Raw genomic sequence first — 25562 nt, 5'->3', positions numbered from 1 at the left:
ATGATTTCTCTTTGAACTGTTCTATGTAAGTTACTTGCAACCTCGTTTATTATGGTAGTGATGGGCTGGCCCCCTCCTTCCAACCCCATGAAATTAACCTGTTTACCATGCTGATTAATACTCTTGTGATCTTGATGGCCTCCTTGACCCCTACAAGGCTAAGGTTCAGGGCCGCTAAAAGCTTCATCGATAGGATCGTAAGTTAATCGGTGCTGTAAATGTTAATCTACATGTAACATGCTTGATGGTCTCATCACGCCTTTCAATTCTTGGCGAAAGGACTGCTTTGAATTGAATTATATTCCATCGATCATCTCGGCCAGGTCAAGCTTTATTTATTTATTTATTTATTTATTTATTTTAATCGTGAATGTCGAAATACATGTTAAAAACATAATGATAACCCTCAACTGATCTTGTTAGAATTGGCACAACAAAAGTCTCTTACATTGAAGAGTTACATGAATTTATTTTTTTTATTTTTTAATATAATTCTTATTTAAAAATATATTAAAATAATATATTATTTATTTTTTAAAATTTATTTTTAATATCAACTTATCAATACAATTTCAAAATATAAAAACATAAATTAAAAATAAAAATAAATATTTTTAAATATATTTTTTATCATAAAAACAAACTTTTCTTTACTTCCCGTGGAGAGATCACCTTTAGCTAAGTGCAGGATTGAGTTTTTGTTTTTTTATTTTTATTTTTCCTTTTGGATATTAGCCATATTTTCAATTTCACTTTGATGGGAACCCTCAAAAGTCAAAACTACCAAATTGCAATTAAAATTATCCACCTACCTTTTCGGCTACCCTTTACTCCCTGCTTCGGTTATATAATGAGCCGAGCAACACCATTCGATCGGTGTCCAATCCGAGATATTTGTTTTTAGATTGCATTTAAACCCAAATAGATTTCACAAGGCTAAGTCTAGCATCCTGAGTATTTAACACCGATAAAAGATCAAAGTTTCTCAAATTTAGTTTATAAAACTAAACTACATAGAAAATCTTTTCATAAATTTTGAACAATATAAAATCTATTATGAAATAATTTGTAAAGTTGTTCAAATGGTAGTTAAATTGACCTTGGTTTAAAAGAAAAATGAATCCCAAAACACCAAAAAATCAGAAAATAACTAGGAAAAAAATATAAAATTATAACATAGCATGTTCTAGGCTGAATTTGAGCATATTCCGACTTCAATTGGTGCATAAGGAACATGGTTTGTGGGTAAGATTTTAACATAATTCAATTCAATGATTGTTTAAAAAATTATAATTATTCTTGTCAAAAAAAATTATCTAGCATGCTCGAAATTTTTCATGGATTTCATACTTTCTATCTAGTTTTTAAATGCATCCATCAGACATCCCGTGAAAAGTTACCAGCATCTATACAGATATATCTATAAAAAAATTTAACTTATTTTGGATTAAAATTGCCGGAGGTAAAATTAGTGAAATTAAGCTCAAGAGATGGTTGCAATTAGATAGGAAAATAGAGGGTGATGGTTGGATTTGATAAGAGTTAGAAAGGTATGTGATGATCTCTTCATCCACTCAGGATAACTGGTGGCTTCCATTGAAGAAAACACAGCAACAAGGGAGTTCGGAGTTTGGCAGGTTGGATGCGGACATTTGTGATTAATGCAATTTAACGAAACAAGGGGCCATTCAATTCCCAAGACGACTTTTTTTTATTTGTTTTCAGATTTTTTTAATATACTAATATTAAAAAAATTAAAAAAAAACTATTTTAATAAATTTTCAAATAAAAAAATATTTTTAAAAATAACTGCCTAAAATAACACCTCATCAATTAACTTTGTCCGGTTTAAATAGGAAGTCGAAGCATGTGGGCGGGGTCTTTTATTTGAAGACTTTTTCTTTCAATTGTTTTTTTCTTGAATTACGAGTGATTGAAAATGGTGGCGTCACAAGCAAATCCATTTATATAATAGCATCTCCATCGACGCCTCAAGATAGTTGAGCAATGCAAATGATGATTAATTACATCATATATATATATATATATATCATTTATGACGTAAAATATATCCTCTCGATCTCTTACTATTTTGTAGTCATTTCGGGTGGTATACCTCTCGTAGATTGCTCGAGCATGGAAATTCAAGACTCATTCATTCCATCATTCACTTCTGCCGATGACATGCTGAAAAGAAACTAATTGTATTTTAAAGTAATTTTTATTTAAAAATAAATTAAAATAATATTTTTTTATTTTTAAAAAAATTAATTCTAAATATTAATGTTTGAAAAATCTAAAACATAAAAAAATAATTCTAAATAAAAAAATTTTAATGAAGCACGGGTTCTACCGCATCACGGAACAGCCCTTCGGCGTAGCATGGGAAAGTTCATCAGGGGATAAGTAGAGTCATGAATTTCTTGCTGGTGGATCGTTTGATTATGTCGGAACTTGAAAGGGCCCAGAACGAGCCTTTCATGGGCCTGGAAAAATCTGAGAAGTGGGATAAGTATAATTTTGGACCATCTTTTTACAGGGCTTGAGGGTATAGATTTCTTTCGTGGGCCTGCTCGAAGTGTATGAAAATGAGGGGTAAGAATTGTTTCTCCTATTCTTGTTCTCTCCTTTCTGATCTCTTTTTGGGTAGAGAGGATGAACACACAAGCTAGCTTCTCAAGAAATTAACACCAGCAGCATAGCCATACCCAAACCAAGAGTCCATAATCATCAAAACCTTGACAAGATCTCAGTAGATTTCTAGCAAGACCCCACTCGATTTCTTTCGAAGCTTGATATGATGCATCGTAGCCAAATTAACACAGCCCTCGAATCATCTTGAAAGAGAGACAACAAGAACATTGAAAGAGGGGAAAGGATTTTCTTTTTTGTATTTAAAAAACAAACAAACATATTTAATGGTATAGCAACCGGGCCGGTCCATCATTCCATTGAACAGGAAATCGATGCTGAGACCTCACCAAAAGTCACCGGGACCGGGCCGCCCGACATCACACATGAAAAACATACGTTTTCAAATAGCCAACTTTGTAAAATGTCAGAAAAAACAGAAAGAAAGGAATCTAGTAGTAGATCTTGATCATCCGTCGTATACATCCAACATCTTCTTATTATCAAGATTGTGATGCAGAGCCTACTGGGTTGCGTTGAACCACTGTTTTATTATTTTTAAAATATTTTTAATATGTTGATATTAAAAATAAAAACATGACATTTTCAAACACTTCGTTACCGCACTACCAAACCAGTCAAACGCCGCAAGTGCCCAACAGTCAGGATTATCCAACACCTTATTAGATCGCCTTCAACTCTGTAAGGACACAGTGATCCGCATTAAGCACATTAGCATATTATATGACAGATTCATTCAATTAATGAGAGAAAGATTGTTTCAATCAAATAAAGTAGAAAGGATGGAGGGATGAATAATGGGTAAAAGCCATTAAAATTTCCTTTTCCAAGTAACTGGTTCCCATATACATATACTCAACATTCCAAATCTGCAATGAATTTCCAGATAAGCTTAAATTTGCAGCTGTCTTCTTCTTCTTCTTCTTCTTCTGGGCATGATCCCTGCACCTGGATCTGTTTCTTGTTCTATTAACTTCCTGACCTCTAATGGATGCTACTTGCCTTCTATGCGGGTCAAATTCAACAAGTTGGAATTCCATAGTGGAGAGAGCACGAGCACCCTTCAAACTCCACAAGTCTTGTCTGTGAGAGTGTGTGTCAAAATCAACGAGGAAAATCCTTCAAATTGTGGGTCCCTACATCGAACTCCCCTGAAGCCAAATCCTACAGTAGACTTTTTATTTCACTCCTCAAAACACTCGAATCCACAGCCAAACACCAGAACCCACTCAAAAGTTTGCACGTCAAGCGCCTCACAACCTAGTCTATAATGTGGCAGGTTTTAAACCATTGTTAGGAGTTGTATTAGAGTAGTATTATCCACACTGGATCAGAGAACTGACCCGCCTTAAATTCATGAATGTTGACGTGTCATCCAACTGCAGTCCCCCCGACGACAAGTCATAGTCAACCATTACATTAAACCTCCAAACCCCACAAAACAAAGAAACAACACTCACACACACACAAAAACTCGAAGCACCAGCACGATTAACACCTCCTCCCACCACCACTACCACCATGATCAAAACCACACCATCTCCTTCTCCCACACCACACCACCACCACAATTGGGCCCCATCCCCAACTCCCACAATTTCCTCAACCCCTGCAGCCACCGCCCCTTCGTACCAATCCTCACCACCATCACCAACCTCCAAACTACCAGTTGACTTCAGCCCAACTTTAATAGCCATGGTGGTGGTAGTCGCTGCCGCCTTCTTAATAATCACATACTCGCGCCTAATTTCCCGTTCCCTCCTCCGTGTCATCCGCCGATGGCGTCGGTGGCGCCGTCGTAGACGCCGCCGTTACCCCTCCTCCTCGAATGGTGGCCTCGACTCCCCACCTCCACTCTTTGATTCTTCAGAAGGCTTCCATGTTTACTCTCCTTACGGGCTGGACGAGTCCGTCATCAAGACCATCCCTCTCTCACTCTACACCACGAAAAATAGCAATAGCTTTCACAAGCAAATCAAAGACTGTGCTGTTTGCTTGCTTGAATTCGAAGATGATGAATATGTCCGTACACTTCCTGTTTGCTCGCATGCATTTCATGTTGACTGTATTGATATTTGGCTAAGGTCACACGCGAACTGCCCGCTTTGTCGTGCGGGGATTTTCAGAGCCGAGTCTCCATTTATTCCGGTCATGGCCGCAAGAATTCGTCCTAGTCTTGATGAAACACTCCTACGTAGTACTCTTCTTCCGCTCGAACCATTAATTCAAAGCCCACTACGCACTTACTCTGCTGTTGCAGACACAGCTACAGCTACTGTCACGGAGATTACACCATGTCCTGAAGAACCATCACCGCGAAGACATAGTATGAACAACTTCAATACTAATTCAGAGGACAGATTCAATGGTCGTGATCATTTCTTCTTGAAAAGATCTTATTCTTTCGGGTTTGAACGGAGCTTGGCGTCCGAGAGGATGTTAGTAATGGAGCCAGCTACAGCTTCTCCGTGGAGGCTTAGAAGGGGGGGTTTTTGGAGCAAACGGCCATCACCGTTTGGATCAATATCAAAAGCTAGAGTTTTTTCGTTTAGGCATTATAGAGGGATGAAATCCCCGTTTTTGAGACGGAGAGGATCAGGGTTTTTCCCGTTATCGGAGAGGTTCTCCACCGTAGGCGGAGGAGGTGGTGGTGGGTCGTCGAGGAGGTGTAAGTCTATGGCGAGCCCACAGTTTTTGAGATCATCGGTGGGGTCGAGCATGGCCGCGTTTTCGTCTAGCCGGCTAAGGTGTGGGGACCCCGAGGCACTGCTGTCACCGGAGAGGTTTAACAGGAGGTAGAGAAGGACACACGTGGAGGGCGAGATTGAGTGATCGTGAGAATGGACGGTCGAAAAGGAGGCGGTGATGGGGTCAAGGTGGTATTAAATGGAGAGTGGGTGTTTGCATGGAAGGTGGAGTTTTTAATGAGGGGGGCATGAGAATATACGAGTAGTCTGGCAATTTGTGGATGGGTCATTAATTGTAGGTGCCGATGGCATTTAATGAGAAAATTGAAGAGAGATTGCACCTCTGCTCTCTCTGGCTCGCATTGATTATAGAAAAGAAAAGGTATTCTTGACCGTCTCCCTCTCCCTCTCCCTCTCTATCATTCATTGAGCACTGAGCAGATCATAAATGAGAGGAAGGAGAGTGATATTGGGTTATTAATGTTGAAGGAAATGGTGGGATTTTGACGTGGGGGTTGGGTTTATATGGGGGTTTACTTGGTGGGTTTTGCTGGGGTTGGATTTGGGCATAGATGGGTCAAATCGGCTCAGTGGTTTTCCACTTTTGCTAGCTATTTTGTGAAATGCACCGACAGAGGACAGAAAGGCCCATGCCAGAAAGGGGATGGAAGAGAACATGGCATGCTAGTTGCTTCTCGCTGGACCCTCGGTCTCCAAGACTGGTTAATTCGATGAAATATGAACTCTTCATATCTTTTGTTGAACTCCCGACAATGCCTCTCTCTTTCCCTTCAAGAACAAGATTGCTTCTCTCGTTTGGATTTAGGGTTCACATTCTCGTATTTGGCTTCTGCAAGATCGACGACTCTCTTTTTTTACTTTTCTTTTTCTACTATTATTATTACCACCAGCAGCAAGGTCATTTTTATTGTTAAATTAGACGATGCATAGCATGCGGCTATAAATGCAACATAGCATCTGTGAGAAATGTTGAAGTAATGGATCATTAGGTTTCTTCGTTTATAGCAATAGAACTTTTCATGCGATCCTCCATCACCAATCCATGTGAGAAATTCTACAGCTGATAAAGCGTGGGGACGTTGTTGATAAATCCAACTAATTAAAGAGAATTTATAAACGTCTGGTGCTTAATTCCAATTCTCTCGCACTGTAGAGCTTGGTTGATTTAGAAAAAAAATAAAGAAAAAAGTCCGAGGAGGTGACATCCAAGAGGTGCACGTTTCAAATTCCCTACCTAAAATAACAAATACCAAAAAGTTCGAGGATGGCTAAAACAATGGAAAGCGGTCTAGACATCTACAGCTCTGAATCCATTATTTCAATTCAGTTTAGTAATTACAGTGTTTTAACTGTACAGCAATTATTTAAAAAAAAAAAAAATTTGCTTTAGAAATATATATATATATATAAATATATTTTTTAATTATTTTTATCATTATTATGTCAAAATGATCAAAAAATATAACAAAATTAATCTTAAATATTTTTTAAAAAAACAAAATTACAAAACACGGTTTCACAACAATACCAACAAATTTTATATCATTATTTGACACGGCAATCAACAACAGTGAAAAGGTGTTTTGACTTTTAATAGTCAAAATAATTACTAAATATATATTAAAATTTTATATTTTAAAAGTATTTAAAAAATAATTTTTTTTACTTTAAATTAATTATTTTAATGTGTTGATATAAAAAATATTTTTTTAATTTAATGTATTAAAAAAACATTTTAACAAATAATGCTACTACGTTTCTTAAAAAAACTCTAAAACATGAAACTTGTATGGAAGAATACAAGATGCAATGCACGCTACTGCGGGTTTATAAAATAAATCAACCTGATAGTGTTATAATTGTGAATCAATATTAGATAAATAATAGAAACTAAGGTGTAATGGAGCCAATAATTCATGATGGAAAAAAAATTATATTGATGATAAAAAACTTATAGACTGGACAAAATAATTTATAGCAATCCACAGTATTTATGAGTGACTATGCAATATTTTCTCCACATGAGTTAGTATTTTTGTTAATAAAAAGTAAAAAAAATACAAAGCTAAATTCTCTACCAATTTAATATTAAAAAAATCTACAGATAATTTTGAAAGGAAAAAAATCTATAAGGACAAACGTTATAGTAATTGATAATGTTTTATGATAAAAACTACAATGTTTTTCCTGATAAAATTAACAAAGGTAATTTTATAAAAAATCATAAAAAAATTATTTAAAGAAATATTATAACAATACACAGTATTTTGTGAGGAAAAATATAATTTTTCCCCTTGTGATTTAGTTTTATTTGCAATTATAATTTTAACCAACTCAATATTTTTAAAAATAAAATCAACAAAAATAATTTTAAAAAATTATTAAAAAAATCATGTGAAAAAAATATTGCAGTAATTCACAGTGTTTTAAAGAAAATAATCACAAAAATAAATTTTCAATCAGCTTAATATTTAAAAACACAAAAATAATTTTTCAATCAGCTTAATATTTAAAAAATAAAATCAACAGAGATGATTTTAGAAAAAAAATATAGCAAAAAATAAATAGGAAAAAAAACTATGTTGAAAAAACTATAACAATTCACAATGTTTTATCACGAAAGCTACAATGCTTCCTCACATTATTTAACTTTATTTGTAATTACTTGTAATTGTAATTTTCAACCAGCTCAATATTAAAAAAATTAAAATTGATAAAGATAATTTTGAAAAAATGATAAGAAAAAAAATACAGAGAAACATTATAACAATTCATAATATTTTGCAAGGAAAGTTAGTTGAATTTTCCACACGATTAAGCTTTATTGCAAAGTTAAATTCTAACTAACTTAATATTAAAAAAATAAAATCTACAAAGAAAATTTAAAAATATATATTACAAAAAAAACATAAAAGAAACTGGAAAAAACCCATGCGAGAAAAACCTACATCAATCAATAGTATTTTGCGATGAAAGCTATAGTGTTTCCCCACATAATTTAGTGTTAGTTGTAATTGTAATTATTAACCAGCTTAATATTTAAAAAATAAAATTAACAAAGATAATTTGAGAAAATATATATATATATAAAATCATATGGAAAAAAACACTGTAGGAATCCATAGTAATTCGCCTGGAAAGCTACAGTGTTTTTCTCATATATTATAACTGTAACTCTTAACCAGTTTAATATTAAAAAATAAAATTAATAAAGATAATTTTAGAAAAAATCATAAAAAAAACATGCAGAAAAATATTATATCAATCCACAATGCTTAAAAAAATTACAAAACTAAATTCTAAATAAGTTTAATATTAAAAAAATAAAATCAATAAATATACTTTTTAAAAATAAACAAATAAAAAAAATCATGTGGAAAAATATCATAGCAATCCATAATATTTTTAAGAAAAAAATTTTAATTTTTTTAATTAGCTTAATATTAAAAAATAAAATTGACAGGTATTTTCAGAAAAAAAAAAAAATACTGTAGCAATTTGTAAGGAAAACCATAGTACTTTTTCCACATGTATTTGGCTTTATGTATAATGGTTTTTTCTCCCTAAAACTATTGTTTTTAACTATACATGATAAACAATAACAAAACCAAGTTCAATTCAAAAAAAAAAATTCACTAAACTTATAAATCAGAACAACTTGGGTTATCTTAATAAATAGATAAACAATTTTAAATTTTAACTTTGTTAAAAGATGAAATGAAAAGAAATAAATTATAAAATTTAATTTTTAATTACATTAATATTAATATTAAAAGAATAATTTTTTTAAATAATAATAATAATTTTTTTTTAAAAGTAATATATTTTAGATTATTATAGTAATTTATCATGCAATAAGTGTAGATAAATAATAATTTCTCGAAAAACGTTTGTTTTTATAGAAAAAATGTTTTTTTTTAATTATTTTTTTTAGCCATGGGAATTTGGAAGGACTTCAACTTTTGATTTCGTAAAATTTTAAATGGACCGGCCCAGAGCCTAATAAAAATTCTTAAGAAATAGCAATAATTTATGAAAATTATTATAACTTTTTTTCCTCGTTGTTAAAGACTTTATATGAATATTCAACACGACCGAACATTACATTCTCAAAACTTGAGGACCCAAATCGTAGAACAATTCCTGGATTGACCACACACGTGTTAAGTCAACATCAAACTCACACGTGTCCGAGAATGATCTGAAACCCCCAATCCCCATTCCAGCAATAAAAGCAAGTACAAAACTGCATCTAGGGTTTTAGACAAAGCTGGGGGGAAAAAAAACCCTAATTAAAGAATCGGAGATTCAAAAAAATCGAAATAAAAAGTAAAAATGTTTCCAGGATTGTTTATGAAAAAACCAGACAAAGCAGAGGCTTTGAAGCAGTTAAGGTCACACGTGGCCATGTTTGGTGCCTGGGTTGTTGTGCTCCGTGTCACTCCTTATGCTCTTCATTACCTCTCTCATGAAAAGGATGAGCTCAAGCTCGAGTTCTAGATCCCACCGTTCTTTCTGAAGGTAATCAAATTCTCTAACTTTCTCCTTGTTTTTGGTTTATTAGACTGTTCTGGGAGATGTGTTTTTGTTAATTCTAGGATCGATGGGAATCGGATTTTGTTTAGTTTTTGGGTTCTTTGACAGTTTTGGGAGATGAGTATTAATTTGATTTTCTGTTTGTCTGGGCGATAGGAGTTTCAATTGTCATTCAAAAGAAACCCCTCCCGGGTTAAAAAAGCCGGATTGGGTTGTTAAGTGTTTTTTTTTAATTATTTTTTTATGAACGAGTGTATTGAAATTTTACTGCTTAAATCTATGACGTGGGCCTTTTCTATTTACGATCTTAATAAATTTTTATTTATAAATAAAATAAATAGATCAATCACTTGAATGCTTAGAGTTGAAATCGTGACTTTGCTTGTTCAGTGAGGTGATACTGGTGCTTCGATCTTTGAGCTAGCATGTACTGCTGTGCTGCAAATGTGATTTTATGGACTGTTGGAAATAATTCTGAATTGAAGTTTGAAATATATGGTCCATAAACATTGAATGGAAGGGCTAATGTAAGTTTAGAATGATGAAGGGAAACTTATTTTTCTTCCTTGGGTTTTGTTGAAGAAGCCTGTGGCGAGCAGTGGGTGAAGTAGAGAGGAGAGGAAGATGAAGTGAGGGTATCAGTCAAATTGTCCTCCAGGCATTTACAGGAAGGAATAGTGAATTTTGGCAATTATAAATTGGACATCGTTGATCATAAAAAAACAGTGTTTAGAATGAAATGATGGGATGTTAGTAGTGAGGGGATCTGTTCCATTTGAAATTGAATATGATGGTTAAGCTCAATGTGGAGGATTTCGTTTGGTTTAATGTCAGCTGAATTCTTCAGGTGAAAAAAGGAATTTATGAAGTTTACTGACATCAGTTATCTTTTTTAATTGTCAAATAAATGAACACAGCAATGCGGTGCTGTTGTCCTCCTGGACCTCCTGGGTCCTAGGTGGTTCGTTCTGGTCATAAACCAAAGTCATTTAGAAATGTCTTGTTTTTTGTTTTTTAATATTGACGTCCTGGTAGTGTTGTCTTTTGAGGAATGTTGGTTTGTTATGTGCAATGCTTCAACTTGTATGGTGCTTACAGTCAATCTCAGAGCTGGCTTGCTCAATAGGCCTTTTTCCTTGACAAATAAGAGGAGAACTAGATGCCGGGGCCATTTTAGGCACTGATTGCATGTTAGTTTCCATTAAGAAATTGCTCTAATGCCCAAGCTATATGGGTTGCAAAATTAGTGGCATACTGCCTAGTTAGTATGTAAAGCACATTGATCAATTACTTACTAATTAAGTTGTACAGAATCCCAGGGAGCTTTAGATAGCGCCTCACCCTGCATTTGCTTGAGTTCCTTGTTATTTGTTTCACCAGCTCGCTAAACAGTCCAGGGAACTTTTTTGCCTGCATTGTTGCCTTTTTCATTTTTGCATTTCTGCTGGCATGCTCCTGTGCTGGCACATGCACACTCATAAGGTGTTCGAGTTCTATTTTTAATGTCTCTTGAGCAGTGATGATATTTGCACCATAATATTACTTTATGTTGATGCCTATTATTGTGCATTGAAGGTCATAGTGTGTATTTCTGTGAAGTATCGTGAGGAGCATTTTATTATTTGAAACTTTTTTTCATTTATATGAGTGTCGATTATATTCTGCTGTCCATCAAGGCCAGTAAATTGGTTCAGACTTCTGAATGGCAATGTTAGTCAAGTTCACTGGCTTGTTTAAGTTTTTACTTGTTAATTCGTTATCATTGCTTGTTGCAAAACATTTAACATGCTTTCAGTCTCGTTATTTTTTTGATTTTTTTAGAGATTTTTTTTCAATAGTTGTTAATTTGCGCGCCATATGGTAAGCTTTAAATTGCTAGAAAAAACCATAGATAAACTCGATGTCTTATTTCCAGGTTCCAGTGCCACAAATTGTTTTTAATTTCTTCATCTTATTTACTGGTGTTATATTTATTTGATCTATTTTTCTTCTGCTGCAGTGGTCCTGGAGGAGACGAATTCTGTTGAGATGAAGATGAGTGTCCGAGCTCTATCTATTTTCTTTCCTTATTCTTCAGCTGAAAGCACGTGAAGTTATCTTGTACTTGCATTAGGCCATCTTTTCTAGCTTATGATTTTGGAGTTTCAATACTGTGATATTATTTAATGGCTGGTTGATGTATTTATTCCGCGGAATATACTTAGGTGAAAGAATTTTATTTCTTAGGAGGAATGTTTTACGTGTTATTTCTGAATGGTGTTCTCTGCCCGGAGGCCACTTTGGGCATACAATATTAAGCATGTTCCATATGATTTTTCTTCCATGAAAGGTGGGGAAGACGGGTTGGGAGGGCTGCCGGGAAGGCTGCGCTGTCTTGAAAGTAAATGTCATTAAGGATCGGCCGGCACACCTCTGTTGCAATTTGATCGTCTTTGAAATGAAAAGTTTGAAAGTAAGGGGAATTGGAAGCCGCATGAGAGATCTCTCTAATGCAACTAGAAATTTTACAGGGATATTTCAAATCACCCCGATGAGACAGGCAGAAACCGCGGGTCCATATAAGCAATCTAGTGAAGATAGTTGATTTCATTGTTAAATTAGTAAGAGGGTGACTAAAATGGGTTTTGCTCCTGAAAGGGAAAGAGAGTCAATGAAGGAGAAGACATGCTGGCCAATGAGTGGCTGAACAGTAGAACATCATGCAAACGACCAATAACCAGTTGCCGACAGGTCCAATCATGCCAAGTCACCAAGGCAAGCTTTATCCCGCGCTGTGCTGTGTTGAGCCAGCATGATTTGAGCTGTTTTACCTTTTCTTTCAGCCCTTTTTGCTATGCTATGCATCGATGAAAATAGAAAATACCAGACTCTCAAGGCACGCTAGCATGGTATCTCACTGTTTACTATTTTTGTGCACAGGGGCGATTCACCAGCATTGCTTCCTTTTAGTCCTTCCTTTCCCACTAACAAGGGAGTCAATAAAGGCATGACAAATGGCGAGTCCACAACCCTCCAAATAAAGCACCGGTTAACCTTTCTCTCCTGGCCATCCATGCCTCGTTTTGACTACCAAGGTTTAATTATTTCTTAATGCCTTGAAAATTTTGCGAAGGTGCTTTCTGGTCCCATCCCCCGCGGCCCACGATGAGTAAAATAACAATTAAAGGAAATAATAGAAAGAAGACTGTGGTAGCGCTGTAGCAAATTCCTTGAGTTGATTTCTTGAATGGATAAATTCGAGTAAAAATCAAGCTAAGCTTCGAATTTTATGAAGAATAAAGATACCTCTCCCGATCATGAACACTTGTACAAAATATATAAAAACAGAAGCAGAAGTTAAGACAAACACCCCATAACCTTAATGTATTTATTAACAATAACAAAATTACTTTATATAACAATGTCTTGTATTGAAGTTTAAAAGGAAACAAATAATTCTTTTTCATAAATATATCATTTTAAACATGAATAACGTACCTAAAAACCAATCTATATTTAATATTGATGCCCTAACCTCCATGATAAATAAAAAAATGCCCTAACCTCACTCTTTAAAAAAACGAGAAACGAAAAAGAAGAAGTAAGACCATTTCTTGAGCTCTTAACTACTAAATACTATTCAGTCACCATAAACAGCATCTCCATAACACTTATCCTTCCTTCTTCCCACCTACAAAAACTAATTGCAGTTTGACTCCAAAATTCTGTGACGTTTCCTTGAACACCAATTCTTCCTCTCCATCTCTCTGTCTTTGGCAATTTCTCACTTTAGGCAAGAAAAGGCCAAGAATGTTGATCAAATCCTCGGCATAACACGCACATGTTAGAGACCTTTGGGTTGATTTAGATGAAAAGTCTCTTGGGGTGGAGATGGCTATGGCTGAGAATTGAAGGGCCAGTAAGATGAGCCTTGAAAAAGAGGGCAATCAAAGAAGAAGTAATAACAGGGGAAGAAGATCCCATGCAACAAGCCCATGGATGATGTACCTGGTTCAGTAGGGACTAGTGCTAGCTTCTCTTTGAGATTGGGTCAGACCATCTTCTCTTCTGCTTCTCTTCTTTTCATGTCTCTGGGTGTTGAATTCTACAGCTACACTGCTTTCTGGTAAACTCTGTTCTCTTCTTTTCATCTCATTCATGGAAGTTCATCTAGTGTCTTCGATTTTGTTGTTTCTTGTTTTGGTATTGCAAGACAGATGTTACATTTTCAATTTATTTTTCTTCGGGATAATCTAACGCAAATTTAGGAGGACACAGATTACCGTAAATCTTAAATTAACTCAATTGTTAGTTTCGATCATGAGTCAAAGCAACAACCTGTGATCGATAATGGAAATAGCCTGCCTTAAATTTCACATGATCTCTTACGTTTGGTTACCGATTTGTTGGTAGAAATGAGGAAATCTTCTGTTTTAGTGCTCTAGATTTTTCAAAATAATCCTGGAAACAGAATTTGTCCTCTCAACAAATCAAAGTTACTTAAATTTTCTGTTTTCTGCTTAATTTGTGAAACCATAATGTCTAAGACCTTGTTTTTCCGAACCCAGTCAAGAGCTTTGAGAAATTTACTTCAATCAAATTACTAACTCTAGCCATTATATCAAAATGGATTATTTATCCCCTCAATTTGCCATTTCTGGTCTCAGCTTTCAAGCACGAAAAGTTTTCTTCTGGTAGATGAGCTCTTGTTGATGTTTTTCTTTTTGTGGCACCCACTTCCTGGCGCTGCGTTGCTTCTGGCATCTTTGACAATATTTCACCTGAGTTTAATTTTATTTTAAATTAGTTAATCAATGTCAGGATCTCCGTGTACTCCCCCTAATAGATCTCTTGCATTTCTCTTGTCCAAATAGTTTCAGGTTTTGTTACTCATCTACCTTCTTTCAAAAGTCCACCTTGTTCTTCTACATGTCACGTCTTTCTCGTCTCACACAAACCTTAAATGAAATGTAGTATAATTTGTGTGATGACTCATAATACAGAAACGGGATTCCACTCTGTCCATAAGAGCTAGTTTAACTACTGTGTTGGTTCCATGCGGTATGTTCCCTACTTTCTGTTTAGTGGAAAGCATGTGCTAGTGCCTAACTTTTTGTCCAAAAGTTCCAGCGATTTTAACCATCACTTTCTCGAGAAAGTAGTGCATATTTTGATCAAACAATGGCTGCATATTTTGATCAAACAATGGCTGATTTTACTTGCACAATATCAATTGATCAGCATATTGAATCATCAGAGGCCCTTCATGGGTTTTTATGCTTTTATAAAATCATATTTTTGTTTTTCAGCTACTTAGTTACAATCATGGGTTTGGCTATTCCATGGAGTTTCACATTGGCAATAGTTGATGGATACTCTGTTCTGGTAAAATGCCCTATTCGACAACCGGGAATACTTCTGATTATTGTCCTTGGAGATTGGGTATGTTCCGTAGTTATTTATCCAAAATTAATTGATGCGGGTGATTGGAACAAGTGACAAATTCCATCATGATACATGGCAGGTGTTATCAACTCTCATATTAGCCGCAGCAAGCTCAACAGCTAGCGTTGTGGATCTCCTGCTCCACTCTAATGGATCTCATTGCCCTCCAAAGATTTGCAGCAGGTATAAAATATCGGCTGCCATGGCTTTCTTGTCTTGGCTTCTGTCTATGGCTTCATCTCTTTTCAATCTTTGGTTACTCCCTTCCTTGTGATTTTTCACTCGTAGTTCAAAGGCAAATTTTGCGATTAGTGTAAGATTGTTCATGGTTAGAAAATCCAAGTTCTGTACGTACACATGTTCAAAGTTTTGACAATTGTGGATCCAAAACCATACGGCTACAATTTTGTTTATGTATTTGAGAAATTATACAAAAGCTTTGTAATTAGGTTTACAGTAACTAGATAAAAAACCATCAATGTTTTGTACTTGATGTGCAAAAAAGTTGAAAAATTGGAGTACAAACTGTTGTGGCTTTTCTGTCCAAAGCGCTTGAACGTGGGTATCCTCCAGAATTACTCCTGTTTCCTGATTCAAAACCAAAGGGCCCCTGTAATCAATCCTAAACCTTCCACAAACTCAACACTCCACTCGAATTTCTGCTGAGGTGCTTGCCAGGGGTGACTGAAGTTACTGTGGCTTGCTTGTGGGTAAAATATATCTTGCTCGTAACATCGACTTCCTATTAGGTGATTTGACATATTCACTTGGAATTCTACAGCATCAGCTACCAGTTCTGTTAAGTTCCATAACAGCAGATTCCTGCATCCATGTACCACGTCGTATCATATTATTTTTGTTAATGCCATTTTCTACCAATGCTTTGCAGACCAGTCAAACTCAAACTACAATATGTGCATTAACAGCAACTTATCTTAACTAGTCAGCATCCCATTGTTGTACTAGGCAAACGGGTTTTTTTTCCCCAGAAAAATCTAGCGATTTCATTGCTGCTCGCATATAACTTTAGAAAGTACAATAATTTGTTCGGGAAGCTAACTTAAGCTTATAGCCAACTAGGTTAGCGCCAATCTGAACATAAAAGCACTCAACAGTTTTGCGGCAAACATATTATCTCCAACAATATGTTCCAGGCCTGCAGAAGGATATGGATCGATAATCTTTACGGCCAGCATAAAACTCGTTCTATCAAATTTTAAGTGCCACTCTCCGGTAGTTCACATTTATCACCAATGGACAGACGACATCGCATCAACAGAGAGAAGATTAAGGTCACCAAGTTGGCGGGCAACACCTAAGTCTTCACGTTTCATAACTCTGCATGTTCTTTTTTTAAGGAGTCATTGCTCCGACAAGGAGCAAAACAAATAGATTTCCTTGGTTGCAACGCACCAGAATCTGCTCATCTTGATGAAAACAAACTCGATACCTACAAGATGAGAAGTAAATATATTAATGATGGGGGAAGATAAACATATGCGTACTCATCAATCATTATCTATCTCAACCATTGAATCCACCAAGAAAGGCTGCTTTCTGAATTCATTTGGAGCACACTTGACTGTCTGTTTACATGCTAGACACCTATATGAACATGGACATTTGCATTCATATGATTATAAGAGAGAGAAAAAATATTACTGTCAATAATCAAGATGTTCTAGAGGACCATACACCACCAGCCATCCAATTAGCAAATATCATTCACCTGATTGCCGTGATCTCGTCAATCATTATCTATCTCATCAATCATTATCTATCTCAACCATTGAATCCACCAGGCAAGACTGCTTTCTGAGTTCATTTGTTGCATACTTGAAAGTCAGTTTATGTGTTACACCCAGCTATACCTCCATCGAGCATGTGCACTTCTTTGATTGTAAAAGACACAAAATGTAACTGTCAAGAATCAAGATGTTCTTGATGATCATACACCATCAACCATCCTTTTAGCAAATATCATTTGCCTACTAGCAAAATGCAGAGGCTGGCAGCACATCCATGGTGCTAAAAGCTTTCAAAGATCCTTACAGAACATGCACCTGTATTGAACAGTAAAGGACAGAAATGCGGAAAAATGATATAACAAATCAAATTTGCAGTAAAACCTGATCACAAACATGTAAGTTTAACAAAAACATACCAAATTTCTCAAACTTTTGAAGATGAACACAAAAACCCAAGGTATAGGCTCACAACTAGTCAAATGTTAACATTCAATCCTCTTGCTGCTGCTTTTGAGCTACTGACATTTCCTTCCTCAACAGGCTGCCATGTTCTCATTTCCCAACTTCGCATACCCTGCAATAAAAGCACCATAAATTGCTAAATTTGATTAAAATCCTTTCCCCACCATCTCTGATTGAAGTTTCAATGCTTCCTCCAATTTCCCATCCTCGCAAAATCCCTTAATCAACAACTCACAACTCTTCCCACTCGAATGCAAACTCAGATCTCCCATTGCATTCCTTATAATCTTCAAAGCTTCAAAAACTCTTTTCTGCTAACAAAGCCCTCCAATCAACATCTCCATTGTCAAAGCTTCAAGCCTGAAGTCTCTCCTACACATATTCTTATGCACAATAGCCGAATCAACACCCCCAATTCTAGAATATCCCTTAATAAGATGCTCAAAATTAACACAAGTACTCTCAATTCCACTCAACCCCATTTCTCTAAAAAGACCCTCAGCTTTCTCAACCTCTCCAACCTTACAAAACCCCCCGATGATAGTATTATAAGCAACAATGTCAGGCACTATTCCTTTCACTCTCATTTCCTCCAATAACTTCTCTGTTTCACCCAACCTCCCTCCCTCACAAAAAAAAAAGCCATTAAAACACCAAAGCCAAACCCATATGCAACACAGCCAAATCTGCTTATTTCACTCCAAATCCCCTCAACCATCTGCACTTCACCATCTTTATAGAAACCCACCACTGATTCATTAAAACTATGTACATTAGGCGTCACTCTAAAACCCCTTCTCATTTTCCCCTCAAGTTCACAACTTTCCAATCCGAAAACCTCCTTAAAAACCCCATAACCAGCAAATGACCCTTTACCCCTAGAAACCTCACATATCAAAGTATTACAAGTACTAACTGATGGGCTGATCCCTTTAGACCTTAACATCCTCACAATCTCAAGAGACCCATCAATCCTTTTCAATTCTAAACAAGATTTTATCAACAAATCAAACACAAATGGAGCAGAATCACACTCTCTATAAGTTTTCACAAAAACTTTTTTTAAAAAATCACCTCTTTTAGCGTTTGGTACCTGCGACAACCTTTTTCCTGTACAATTCAGTTCCATCCTGTCTAGTCCTGTCTGCCCCGCATAGGCACCCTCATCATTAGTTAACAAAACGAGTGACCGGAGTCCGGACCGAATAATGCCCCGGCCCTTGGACTTAAGGTGGGCAAGAGAGAGGATATAAATGATGGCGGGATAGGAGTGGAGATTGTGTGTGCAAAGGGAGGAGTTGTGGAGAGTGACGCGGAAGGAGCGGGGGGCAAGATGGAGATTTGATTTTAACTGGAGGGTGATTTGGGAAAAGCGGGTAGGGTTGAGGAGTGTGGTGGTGTTGGTGAGAAGAGAGCGGAGGCGGGACTAGTGGGATTTGGAACGGTTGTAGGTGAGGAGGGAAATGATGGTGGAGAACTGGAGATTAGGGGGAGTGGTGGCTGGGTGGTGGAGGTGGTCGAGAGTGGGGTGGCAGTGGAGGAGGTGGAAGGGGGAGGAGGCGTTTCAGGAGTTTTGGTGGCATTGGAGGGAGAGCATCGACTGCCCTAGGCTGTGTTGAAACTTGAAAGCCAGCTGTTTTTTTTTCTTTTCTTTTCATTTGTTTTTTTTTTTTTTAAAGGGCCGCAAATCCAACAAGTTTTAAATTTTGAAGGTAAGATTTATGTTCCGTAATATATAAGATTGACAAGGTACATCGGAAAGTTATTAAATACCCGTTTGGTAAATTGTTTTTGGTTTTAAATTAACTTTTTTTTGTGGTAATTTTAGATTATTTTAATTAATGATATAAAAAATAAAATTTTAAAAATAAAAAATTATTATTTTAATATATTTTAAAGAATAATCTATATTATATTTTTAAATACTTTATAAATTCATGTCATGATATTCGAGTATGATATGTTTTAATTTAAGTTATAGCTGGAGTGAGTTAATTAAAATTTAACTAATTAAATTTTAATTAATAATATTTTAATATTTTAAAAATTAAAAATTAAAATTACATTGTTTTAATTTATTTAAAAAATCAAATTAGATTTTAATTACATTCATTAAATTATGAGTCAAATTTATCAGATTATATTAAAATTATTTTAACTTGATTTAATTAAAAATATAGTTCAAATTAATGATTAAGTCAGCAATTCATTTAGATTAACATGCTAAATTGAGTCTGATTTGATAATATTAGTATATTATTTTTATATATTGTAATTATTATTTTTTCTCTAATTATCATCTAACAATAAGTCGAGATGAGAAGAAATGAACACTTAGCCATTGAGGTGTTGGTTGAATCCGTTGATGAATTTACCCTTTATTAACCTTCAAAAATCTCGAACTATATATAAGAATAATAGAAACTGGATGATTAATAAATTCACTTGACAGTGTTTCAAGTAACATGAGGTCATTTTCTCAAACAGAAAATTAAGATTAAAAGTTGTAGAAATTATGATCACTAATGGAATCTTAAGGGGGGGTGCAAGAATGACACCAAGGGCCTCTGCAAACAACATATGAATTCTTTACCATCAGAAATACCAATCTAGTTACTTAAGACAATGACCAACACGAAGTATCCTACAGAAAGGAGTCCAAAACAATCTAAAACTTGAACTAGAACCTCTGGAAAAGAAGATTTTGGAGCAATTTTGAATATCAGAAAGGGATTAATGTATACAGGTAAGTGTGTGTACAGTACACACACACACCATATCCATCTGAAACTGGAATAAAAATGCTTTTGGACGATGAACGAGTCATTTTCATTGTTGTTCCCTCTCAAATTCTTGCTAGTACGATCACAAAAAGCAACTGGCTCTGAACAATTCCTTCCAGAATCAATTGCATTTATGCCCTTATTCACTAATGGAAGAAACAAAAGAATAAAAGAAGGCTGCTGAGAGAGTCTTGGCATCATGAGACATCACAATTTTTTTTTTTTGATTTATATGGGATGTCCAGGTCAGTTTGCGCGCATCACAACTAATCTCCATGGCCCACTGAATACTCTGTAAACCTAGCAAACAGGTAAGGCATTGTAGGGGTGACAGACATGCACGTCAGGACTCGAACTCATGTACAGTAAAAGAAGACAAACCCCTTTCACCGCTAGGCCAAGCCCTCGGTGCATGAGACATCACAATTATTTCTTTCTTGTAGTGGTTCTGATCATCTAACATTGACCTGTCACTGTTGAGTGCTGTGATCCTTTAGTTGTATCTTCGATGATGATGCTTTACCAAGTTTATTGAACTAAAAAAACTCAATAATTTATATTCATTCTTAGCCGCAAAGTCTTGAATCTGCACAATACCATGCGTAATCAAATAACTAAGAATAAATTCCCTTGAAAGAAAGATGACAAAGTATAGCCGAAGAGACAGTCATATTTATGGATAAAATATGTATTATCAATATTATACATGCATGTTGCAAAAGTTGCTATCAAATACATGAACAGTTTGAAGGTTAGACCATAACATTACTAGAACAGGAATTTGTTCTCCTATGTCAACATTTCTATCGACAGAGTGATAAATGTAGATATAATTCAAGATCTTAATCATCTTCTAAATGATAGATACATCTTAAGGCCACATGCTTTCATTCTTCCATATGTTTGATTAGCATTAATGAACATCTTTGAATAGTATCATTCGAATTCTGTCTTTAGTCTTTAGAAAATTAGGTCATATATAATTTAATTAATGCCATAAACTTTGGATGCTCTACTAGTGATGAAAGTTAAATTATTGCAGAATCTTTGCTGAGTTATTTTGGTAATCTCGTCTAATCAACTTTTTTAGATGCTAAATTCTTATTCTCGTGGAATTTCCCAGGTTTCTTAGTATGTGCGTGATCCCTCTCAAGATATGCGGACTGGACCTAATCCCTTCATTCTATACCTAATTTACCTGCATCAAGATCAAAGTTCCAAGTTGTTAGATGTCATGTCAAAGATTTATCGGTTGGAACACGTTGTTCAATGTTTTCTGAAATTACTATATTTTTGGATTTCTAATCTTTTTTTTTATTTACGTAGGGTATCCGGGCCAGCTTACGCGCACCACGACTAATCCCCACGGCCCACTGAACATCTTGCAAGCCCAGTGAGTAGGTAAGGCACCGTGGGGGTGACAGGCGTGCATGGTGAGGTTCGAATCCAGGTACGGAGAAAGGGAATAAGCCCCTCCCACCGCTAGGCCAGAACCTTACTTGCTGGATTTCTAATCTTTGATAAGCTTCAGTGTTGGTGGATTGGGACAAAATAGACGTGGAAAGTACTGAAAATTCGTATATATTCTTCAGTGGGACATCATCTAAATATATGCCTAAATGCTCTAATAGGTGCCTTGTACGCCCTTGCCCTTCTTGAAATGGTGATTCTTATGCATCCTCATGTGCCCCCATCACCATATCACTAAGCATAATTCCTTGCGTCAATTATAAGCCAAAAAACACACAATTCAAATTTGAAATCCTCAAGCACAGTCTCTATATAGATATTTGACCTCTAATAATCTCTCTATCAGAAACCCATCATTTTTAGCCCTATATAATGCCTGCTTAGGTAAATTGTTAGACGCAGCAAAAAAATACAAAAAAAAAAAAAACCATGAAATACAGTGAGATAACTCACGATAGCCACCCTCAACACAGGCTGAGATCTGAGCACTCAGAATTCCCATTCAAGTGTGATGGCTGCAAGGAAGTTGGGATTGGATCGCGTTACAAATGCACCATGTGTGATTTTGATCTCCATATGCAATGTGCCATCTCCTCTCCCGCATTCTCCCACTCTTTCTACACCAAATGTTCCTTCCAATTCTTATTCAGACCTCCTGGTGACAAGCCTCGCCTTTGTAACGCGTGCGAAAGGGAGGTCACGGGCTTCCTTTACCATTGCAAAGACTGTGGATTTGATCTTCATCCTTGTTGTGCAAAGTTGCCTATGGTTCTTGACGATGGAGAAATTAAGCTATATCTGTACAAGAAGGTGAGTGCATCATGTCAAAAATGTGGACGTAAAGGCAGGAGTTGGAGTTACAGATCTTCATGCAAGAAATACAATTTGCATGTGGCATGTGTTAAGGACATGCTCGTGGAGAATTGGCAAGGGTACTTGGGTGAAAAGAGTGCAAGGAAATTTGATACGAGGATTCCTAGCTTGAAAAATACACTCCTTACTCATAACAAGAGCAAAAGTAAGGCCAGGAAAGGTTTGGAGATGGCTGGATTGGCCCTCCAGTTTGTTATATCGGCGGTACTGGGCGACCCAACAACTGTTCTAGCAGGGGTGATTGGTACAATGATTTCAAAAGCTTGATGTAAGCATATGTTATGCTTAGATTATTATGTTTTTCCGGTAGACCCTGCAGTAGAAAATGTACAAGTCCGGTAATATGGATAAAGGATCCATGTCCCTCTTATGTGAATAAATACTGTCTCATCTTTATTTTCTCGTGGGCTATTTCTTCTGCTGATGTTTATAGATTTAATGTTGAGAAATTGTAGAGAACAAGACTAAAATGTTTGGTAATCGAGCTGTTCGGCTTATTTTTTCCCCTCCAGTCCACTACAGGCCCAGAACAAGACCAAGCTAGGCTTAAATAAGGGATGCTTCCATATGGGTTGTGGTTTCAATTTGCGATGTAGAGTGTGTTTGGTATTATAATTAATAAAATTAACACTTAAGAAACATTAATAAAATTAAATAATATTAATAAAATTAACACTTAAAAAATATTAATAAAATTAACACTTAAAAAAAATTAATAAAATTAAAAAATATTAATAAAATTAACACTTAAAAAACATTAATAAAATTAAATAATATTAATAAAATTAACACTTAAAAAACATTAATAAAATTAAATAATATTAATAAAATTAACACTTAAAAAAATATTAATAAAATTAAAAAATATTAATAAAATTAACACTTGAAAAATATTAATAAAATTAACATTTAAAAAACATTAATGAAATTAACACTTAAAAAAATATAATAAAATTAAATGAAAAAAAAATAAAAATAAAAACCGTATGAACAGTGCAAGTGAATTGCATTGTTCATGTTAATTGCACTGGTGCAATTAACGTGCACAGTGAATGAAAAGTAGCATTTATCTGCTTTTCATTAACTATGTTTTAAATGTAAAAGTTACGTGAGACCCATATACAATAAACTGATTTTTTTCTTTATCAAACGGCTGCGACTGTGTTTTAAACAAACGGCACCGTAAAGAGAGAGGGTGGCTCGCTGTACAAGAGTCAAGATTGAAGTCCATTATCATGAATTGCAACGCGATGAAGAGTGAACCCAACTTTTTTTTTTAATTTAATTAATTAATCCACCCTGAATATTATTATCATCTATGAATTTTCACTATTCAGTGAAATTTCATTCTAGTTCCTTAATTTTTCAGATTTAGTGTCCTGTAATTTTATATATTTGTGTTTCAATCTTAAATTTCATTTTCCTCACTTTTAATTTCTATAAGTTGCAAAAGTGAGAGAATCATGAAAATGAGATGAGAAAACAGTTTTGGATTAATTTAATTTCACAATAAAAAAAATTGATCTTGTTATTAATAAATTCATTTTAGCAAGGAGAGTTTGATTTTGACTTTTAATGATGCCGAGAAAAGCAGATCAAGATCTAAAAAGAATTTTTATTTGAATTTGGATTTTTAGACTAATTGGAGGGTGTTTATTGGTTAAAAATAGAGTTATTGAGTTTCATGTAATTTTTTTTATATATGTTTCTAGGTGATGACATATTAAATATACGTCTTAATTCCTCTATAATTTTAGATTCTAAAATAAACTTTTTCATGCTACTTTGAATGTGTTAATAAGAAGAAAATGACTATAAGAAAACATAAATTTCAAGTATTTTATTTTATCTTCAATTGTTATAATTTACCATGTATATTTCATTTAATAATACGTTATTTTTATTTGTAATGACGTCTTTTTAGTTCCTAATATATCTCTTTAGCTAGTCGTTACGTCATAAAACAATACTAAGTTATTATTATTAATATTTTATGATCTACAGTATGTGATCGAACACTAGAACCCAAAAAAATCCAGTTATTCATAAGATTCACCATATCTACGTACCAACCCACAGTTTTAAGCTAGTAAGAAAAAATATTTTATTTAACTTGTACTTTTAGAAAATAAAATCATAAAAATTAGACATACATTACTCTTCTTCTTCTTCTTTTTTAATAGAGAAAGACTATTTTAAAATTTGTTACTTCAAAATTTTTAATTAAATACAAAAATATATTAAATACAGTTATTCCAGACTTTGCAATAAATGATGGAGCAAGAATAACAAAAATTGCAGTGAAAATAACACCATCCAAATAATTAACCATTGGATTCACAGGTAGTCACTTTAATTAAGATTTATTTATTAAATAATCCCCAGATAAACACGGTAGTATCCTAATCAAACACCCCTAAATCTTGACCCTCACGAGCACAACAACCATAAATTGAAAGTCCAAGCTAGGAAAAACAACCTATGGGCAATACTTGCAGTTCATGTGAATCCACCTCAGTGGTCGCAGCAAACCTGATCGATGAAGATGGCAAACTCGAAGAATTTTCGTACTCAATTATGGTTTCACAGATACTACAAAGAAACCCTACTAGTTTTGTATGCAAAGCAGATGATATGGACGTCGATGAATATGCAAAATGAATATCTCCAGTTAGGTCATCTTTACCTTTGTGTTGCGATCAAGTTGGTTAAACAATCCTCTTAGAACTAAACAGATGGCTGCCTTGGCCGTGAAGGCAAGTTTGGCTCTAAAGATGGGTAATGGGGGTGGAGATTGTTGTTGGTGTGGGATGAAGAGGTTGGATCCTGTGATCGAGTGGACCAGCAAGAGCACTCGTGATGAGACTAGTCCGACAGTGGCCAGAAACGAGAATCACGAGGTGTGA

General features: G+C 35.0%; 4 protein-coding genes and 2 long non-coding RNA genes across 8 annotated transcripts; 5 read left to right on the top strand and 1 right to left on the bottom strand.

Annotated features, from left to right (window-relative positions):
- Positions 1 to 3338: 3338 nt before the first annotated feature.
- Positions 3339 to 6362, top strand: LOC105107339 (RING/U-box superfamily protein). Its single transcript, XM_011001235.1, has one exon. It carries the CDS (start codon positions 4174 to 4176, stop codon positions 5449 to 5451), a length of 1278 nt encoding a protein of 425 aa, XP_010999537.1. The 5' UTR covers positions 3339 to 4173; the 3' UTR covers positions 5452 to 6362.
- A 3129-nt stretch (positions 6363 to 9491) lies between these two features.
- On the top strand, positions 9492 to 12774 carry LOC105107330 (uncharacterized). Of its 2 annotated transcripts, XR_838857.1 has the most exons (3): positions 9619 to 9881; positions 11896 to 12179; positions 12436 to 12774. It is a non-coding gene; the product is annotated as an uncharacterized LOC105107330 (long non-coding RNA). The 2 variants fall into 2 exon arrangements; XR_838855.1 differs by lacking the exon at positions 12436 to 12774 and having other exon boundaries at positions 9492 to 9881; positions 11896 to 12147.
- Positions 12775 to 13431: 657 nt separating this feature from the next.
- On the top strand, positions 13432 to 15845 carry LOC105107322 (CASP-like protein 5C1). The gene is made up of 3 exons (XM_011001212.1): positions 13432 to 14001; positions 15185 to 15317; positions 15400 to 15845. The coding sequence occupies exons 1-3, from the start codon at positions 13871 to 13873 to the stop codon at positions 15592 to 15594; spliced, it is 459 nt and encodes a 152-aa protein (XP_010999514.1). The 5' UTR covers positions 13432 to 13870; the 3' UTR covers positions 15595 to 15845.
- A 450-nt stretch (positions 15846 to 16295) lies between these two features.
- On the bottom strand, positions 16296 to 19095 carry LOC105107306 (uncharacterized). Of its 2 annotated transcripts, none has more exons than XR_838853.1 (3): positions 17485 to 19095; positions 17050 to 17383; positions 16296 to 16770 (listed from the first exon to the last, which is right to left on the bottom strand). It is a non-coding gene; the product is annotated as an uncharacterized LOC105107306 (long non-coding RNA). The 2 variants fall into 2 exon arrangements; XR_838854.1 differs by having other exon boundaries at positions 16983 to 17383; positions 17485 to 19080.
- A 2985-nt stretch (positions 19096 to 22080) lies between these two features.
- Positions 22081 to 23058, top strand: LOC105107312 (uncharacterized). The gene has a single exon (XM_011001199.1). The coding sequence runs from the start codon at positions 22213 to 22215 to the stop codon at positions 22921 to 22923; it is 711 nt and encodes a 236-aa protein (XP_010999501.1). The 5' UTR covers positions 22081 to 22212; the 3' UTR covers positions 22924 to 23058.
- Positions 23059 to 25015: 1957 nt separating this feature from the next.
- On the top strand, positions 25016 to 25562 carry LOC105111223 (uncharacterized). The gene is made up of 2 exons (XM_011006534.1): positions 25016 to 25302; positions 25335 to 25562. The coding sequence occupies exons 1-2, from the start codon at positions 25138 to 25140 to the stop codon at positions 25560 to 25562; spliced, it is 393 nt and encodes a 130-aa protein (XP_011004836.1). The 5' UTR covers positions 25016 to 25137.

This window comes from Populus euphratica, unplaced genomic scaffold (assembly GCF_000495115.2).
Source record: "Populus euphratica unplaced genomic scaffold, PopEup_1.0 scaffold3.1, whole genome shotgun sequence".
Classification (NCBI taxonomy): domain Eukaryota; kingdom Viridiplantae; phylum Streptophyta; class Magnoliopsida; order Malpighiales; family Salicaceae; genus Populus; species Populus euphratica.
The sequence above is the reverse complement of the archived record's forward strand: the minus strand, read 5'-3'. Positions and strand labels throughout refer to the sequence as shown.

Coding starts and splice junctions, on each gene's coding strand:
- LOC105107322 (XM_011001212.1), top strand. CDS start 13,871: ATGGATGATGTACCTGGTTCAGTAGGGACTAGTGCTAGCTTCTCTTTG. Junction 14,002..15,184: donor TACAGCTACACTGCTTTCTG/GTAAACTCTGTT, acceptor TTTGTTTTTCAG/CTACTTAGTTACAATCATGG. Junction 15,318..15,399: donor TTATTGTCCTTGGAGATTGG/GTATGTTCCGTA, acceptor GATACATGGCAG/GTGTTATCAACTCTCATATT.
- LOC105111223 (XM_011006534.1), top strand. CDS start 25,138: ATGGGCAATACTTGCAGTTCATGTGAATCCACCTCAGTGGTCGCAGCA. Junction 25,303..25,334: donor CAGATGATATGGACGTCGAT/GAATATGCAAAA, acceptor TCCAGTTAGGTC/ATCTTTACCTTTGTGTTGCG.
- LOC105107339 (XM_011001235.1), top strand. CDS start 4,174: ATGATCAAAACCACACCATCTCCTTCTCCCACACCACACCACCACCAC.
- LOC105107312 (XM_011001199.1), top strand. CDS start 22,213: ATGAAATACAGTGAGATAACTCACGATAGCCACCCTCAACACAGGCTG.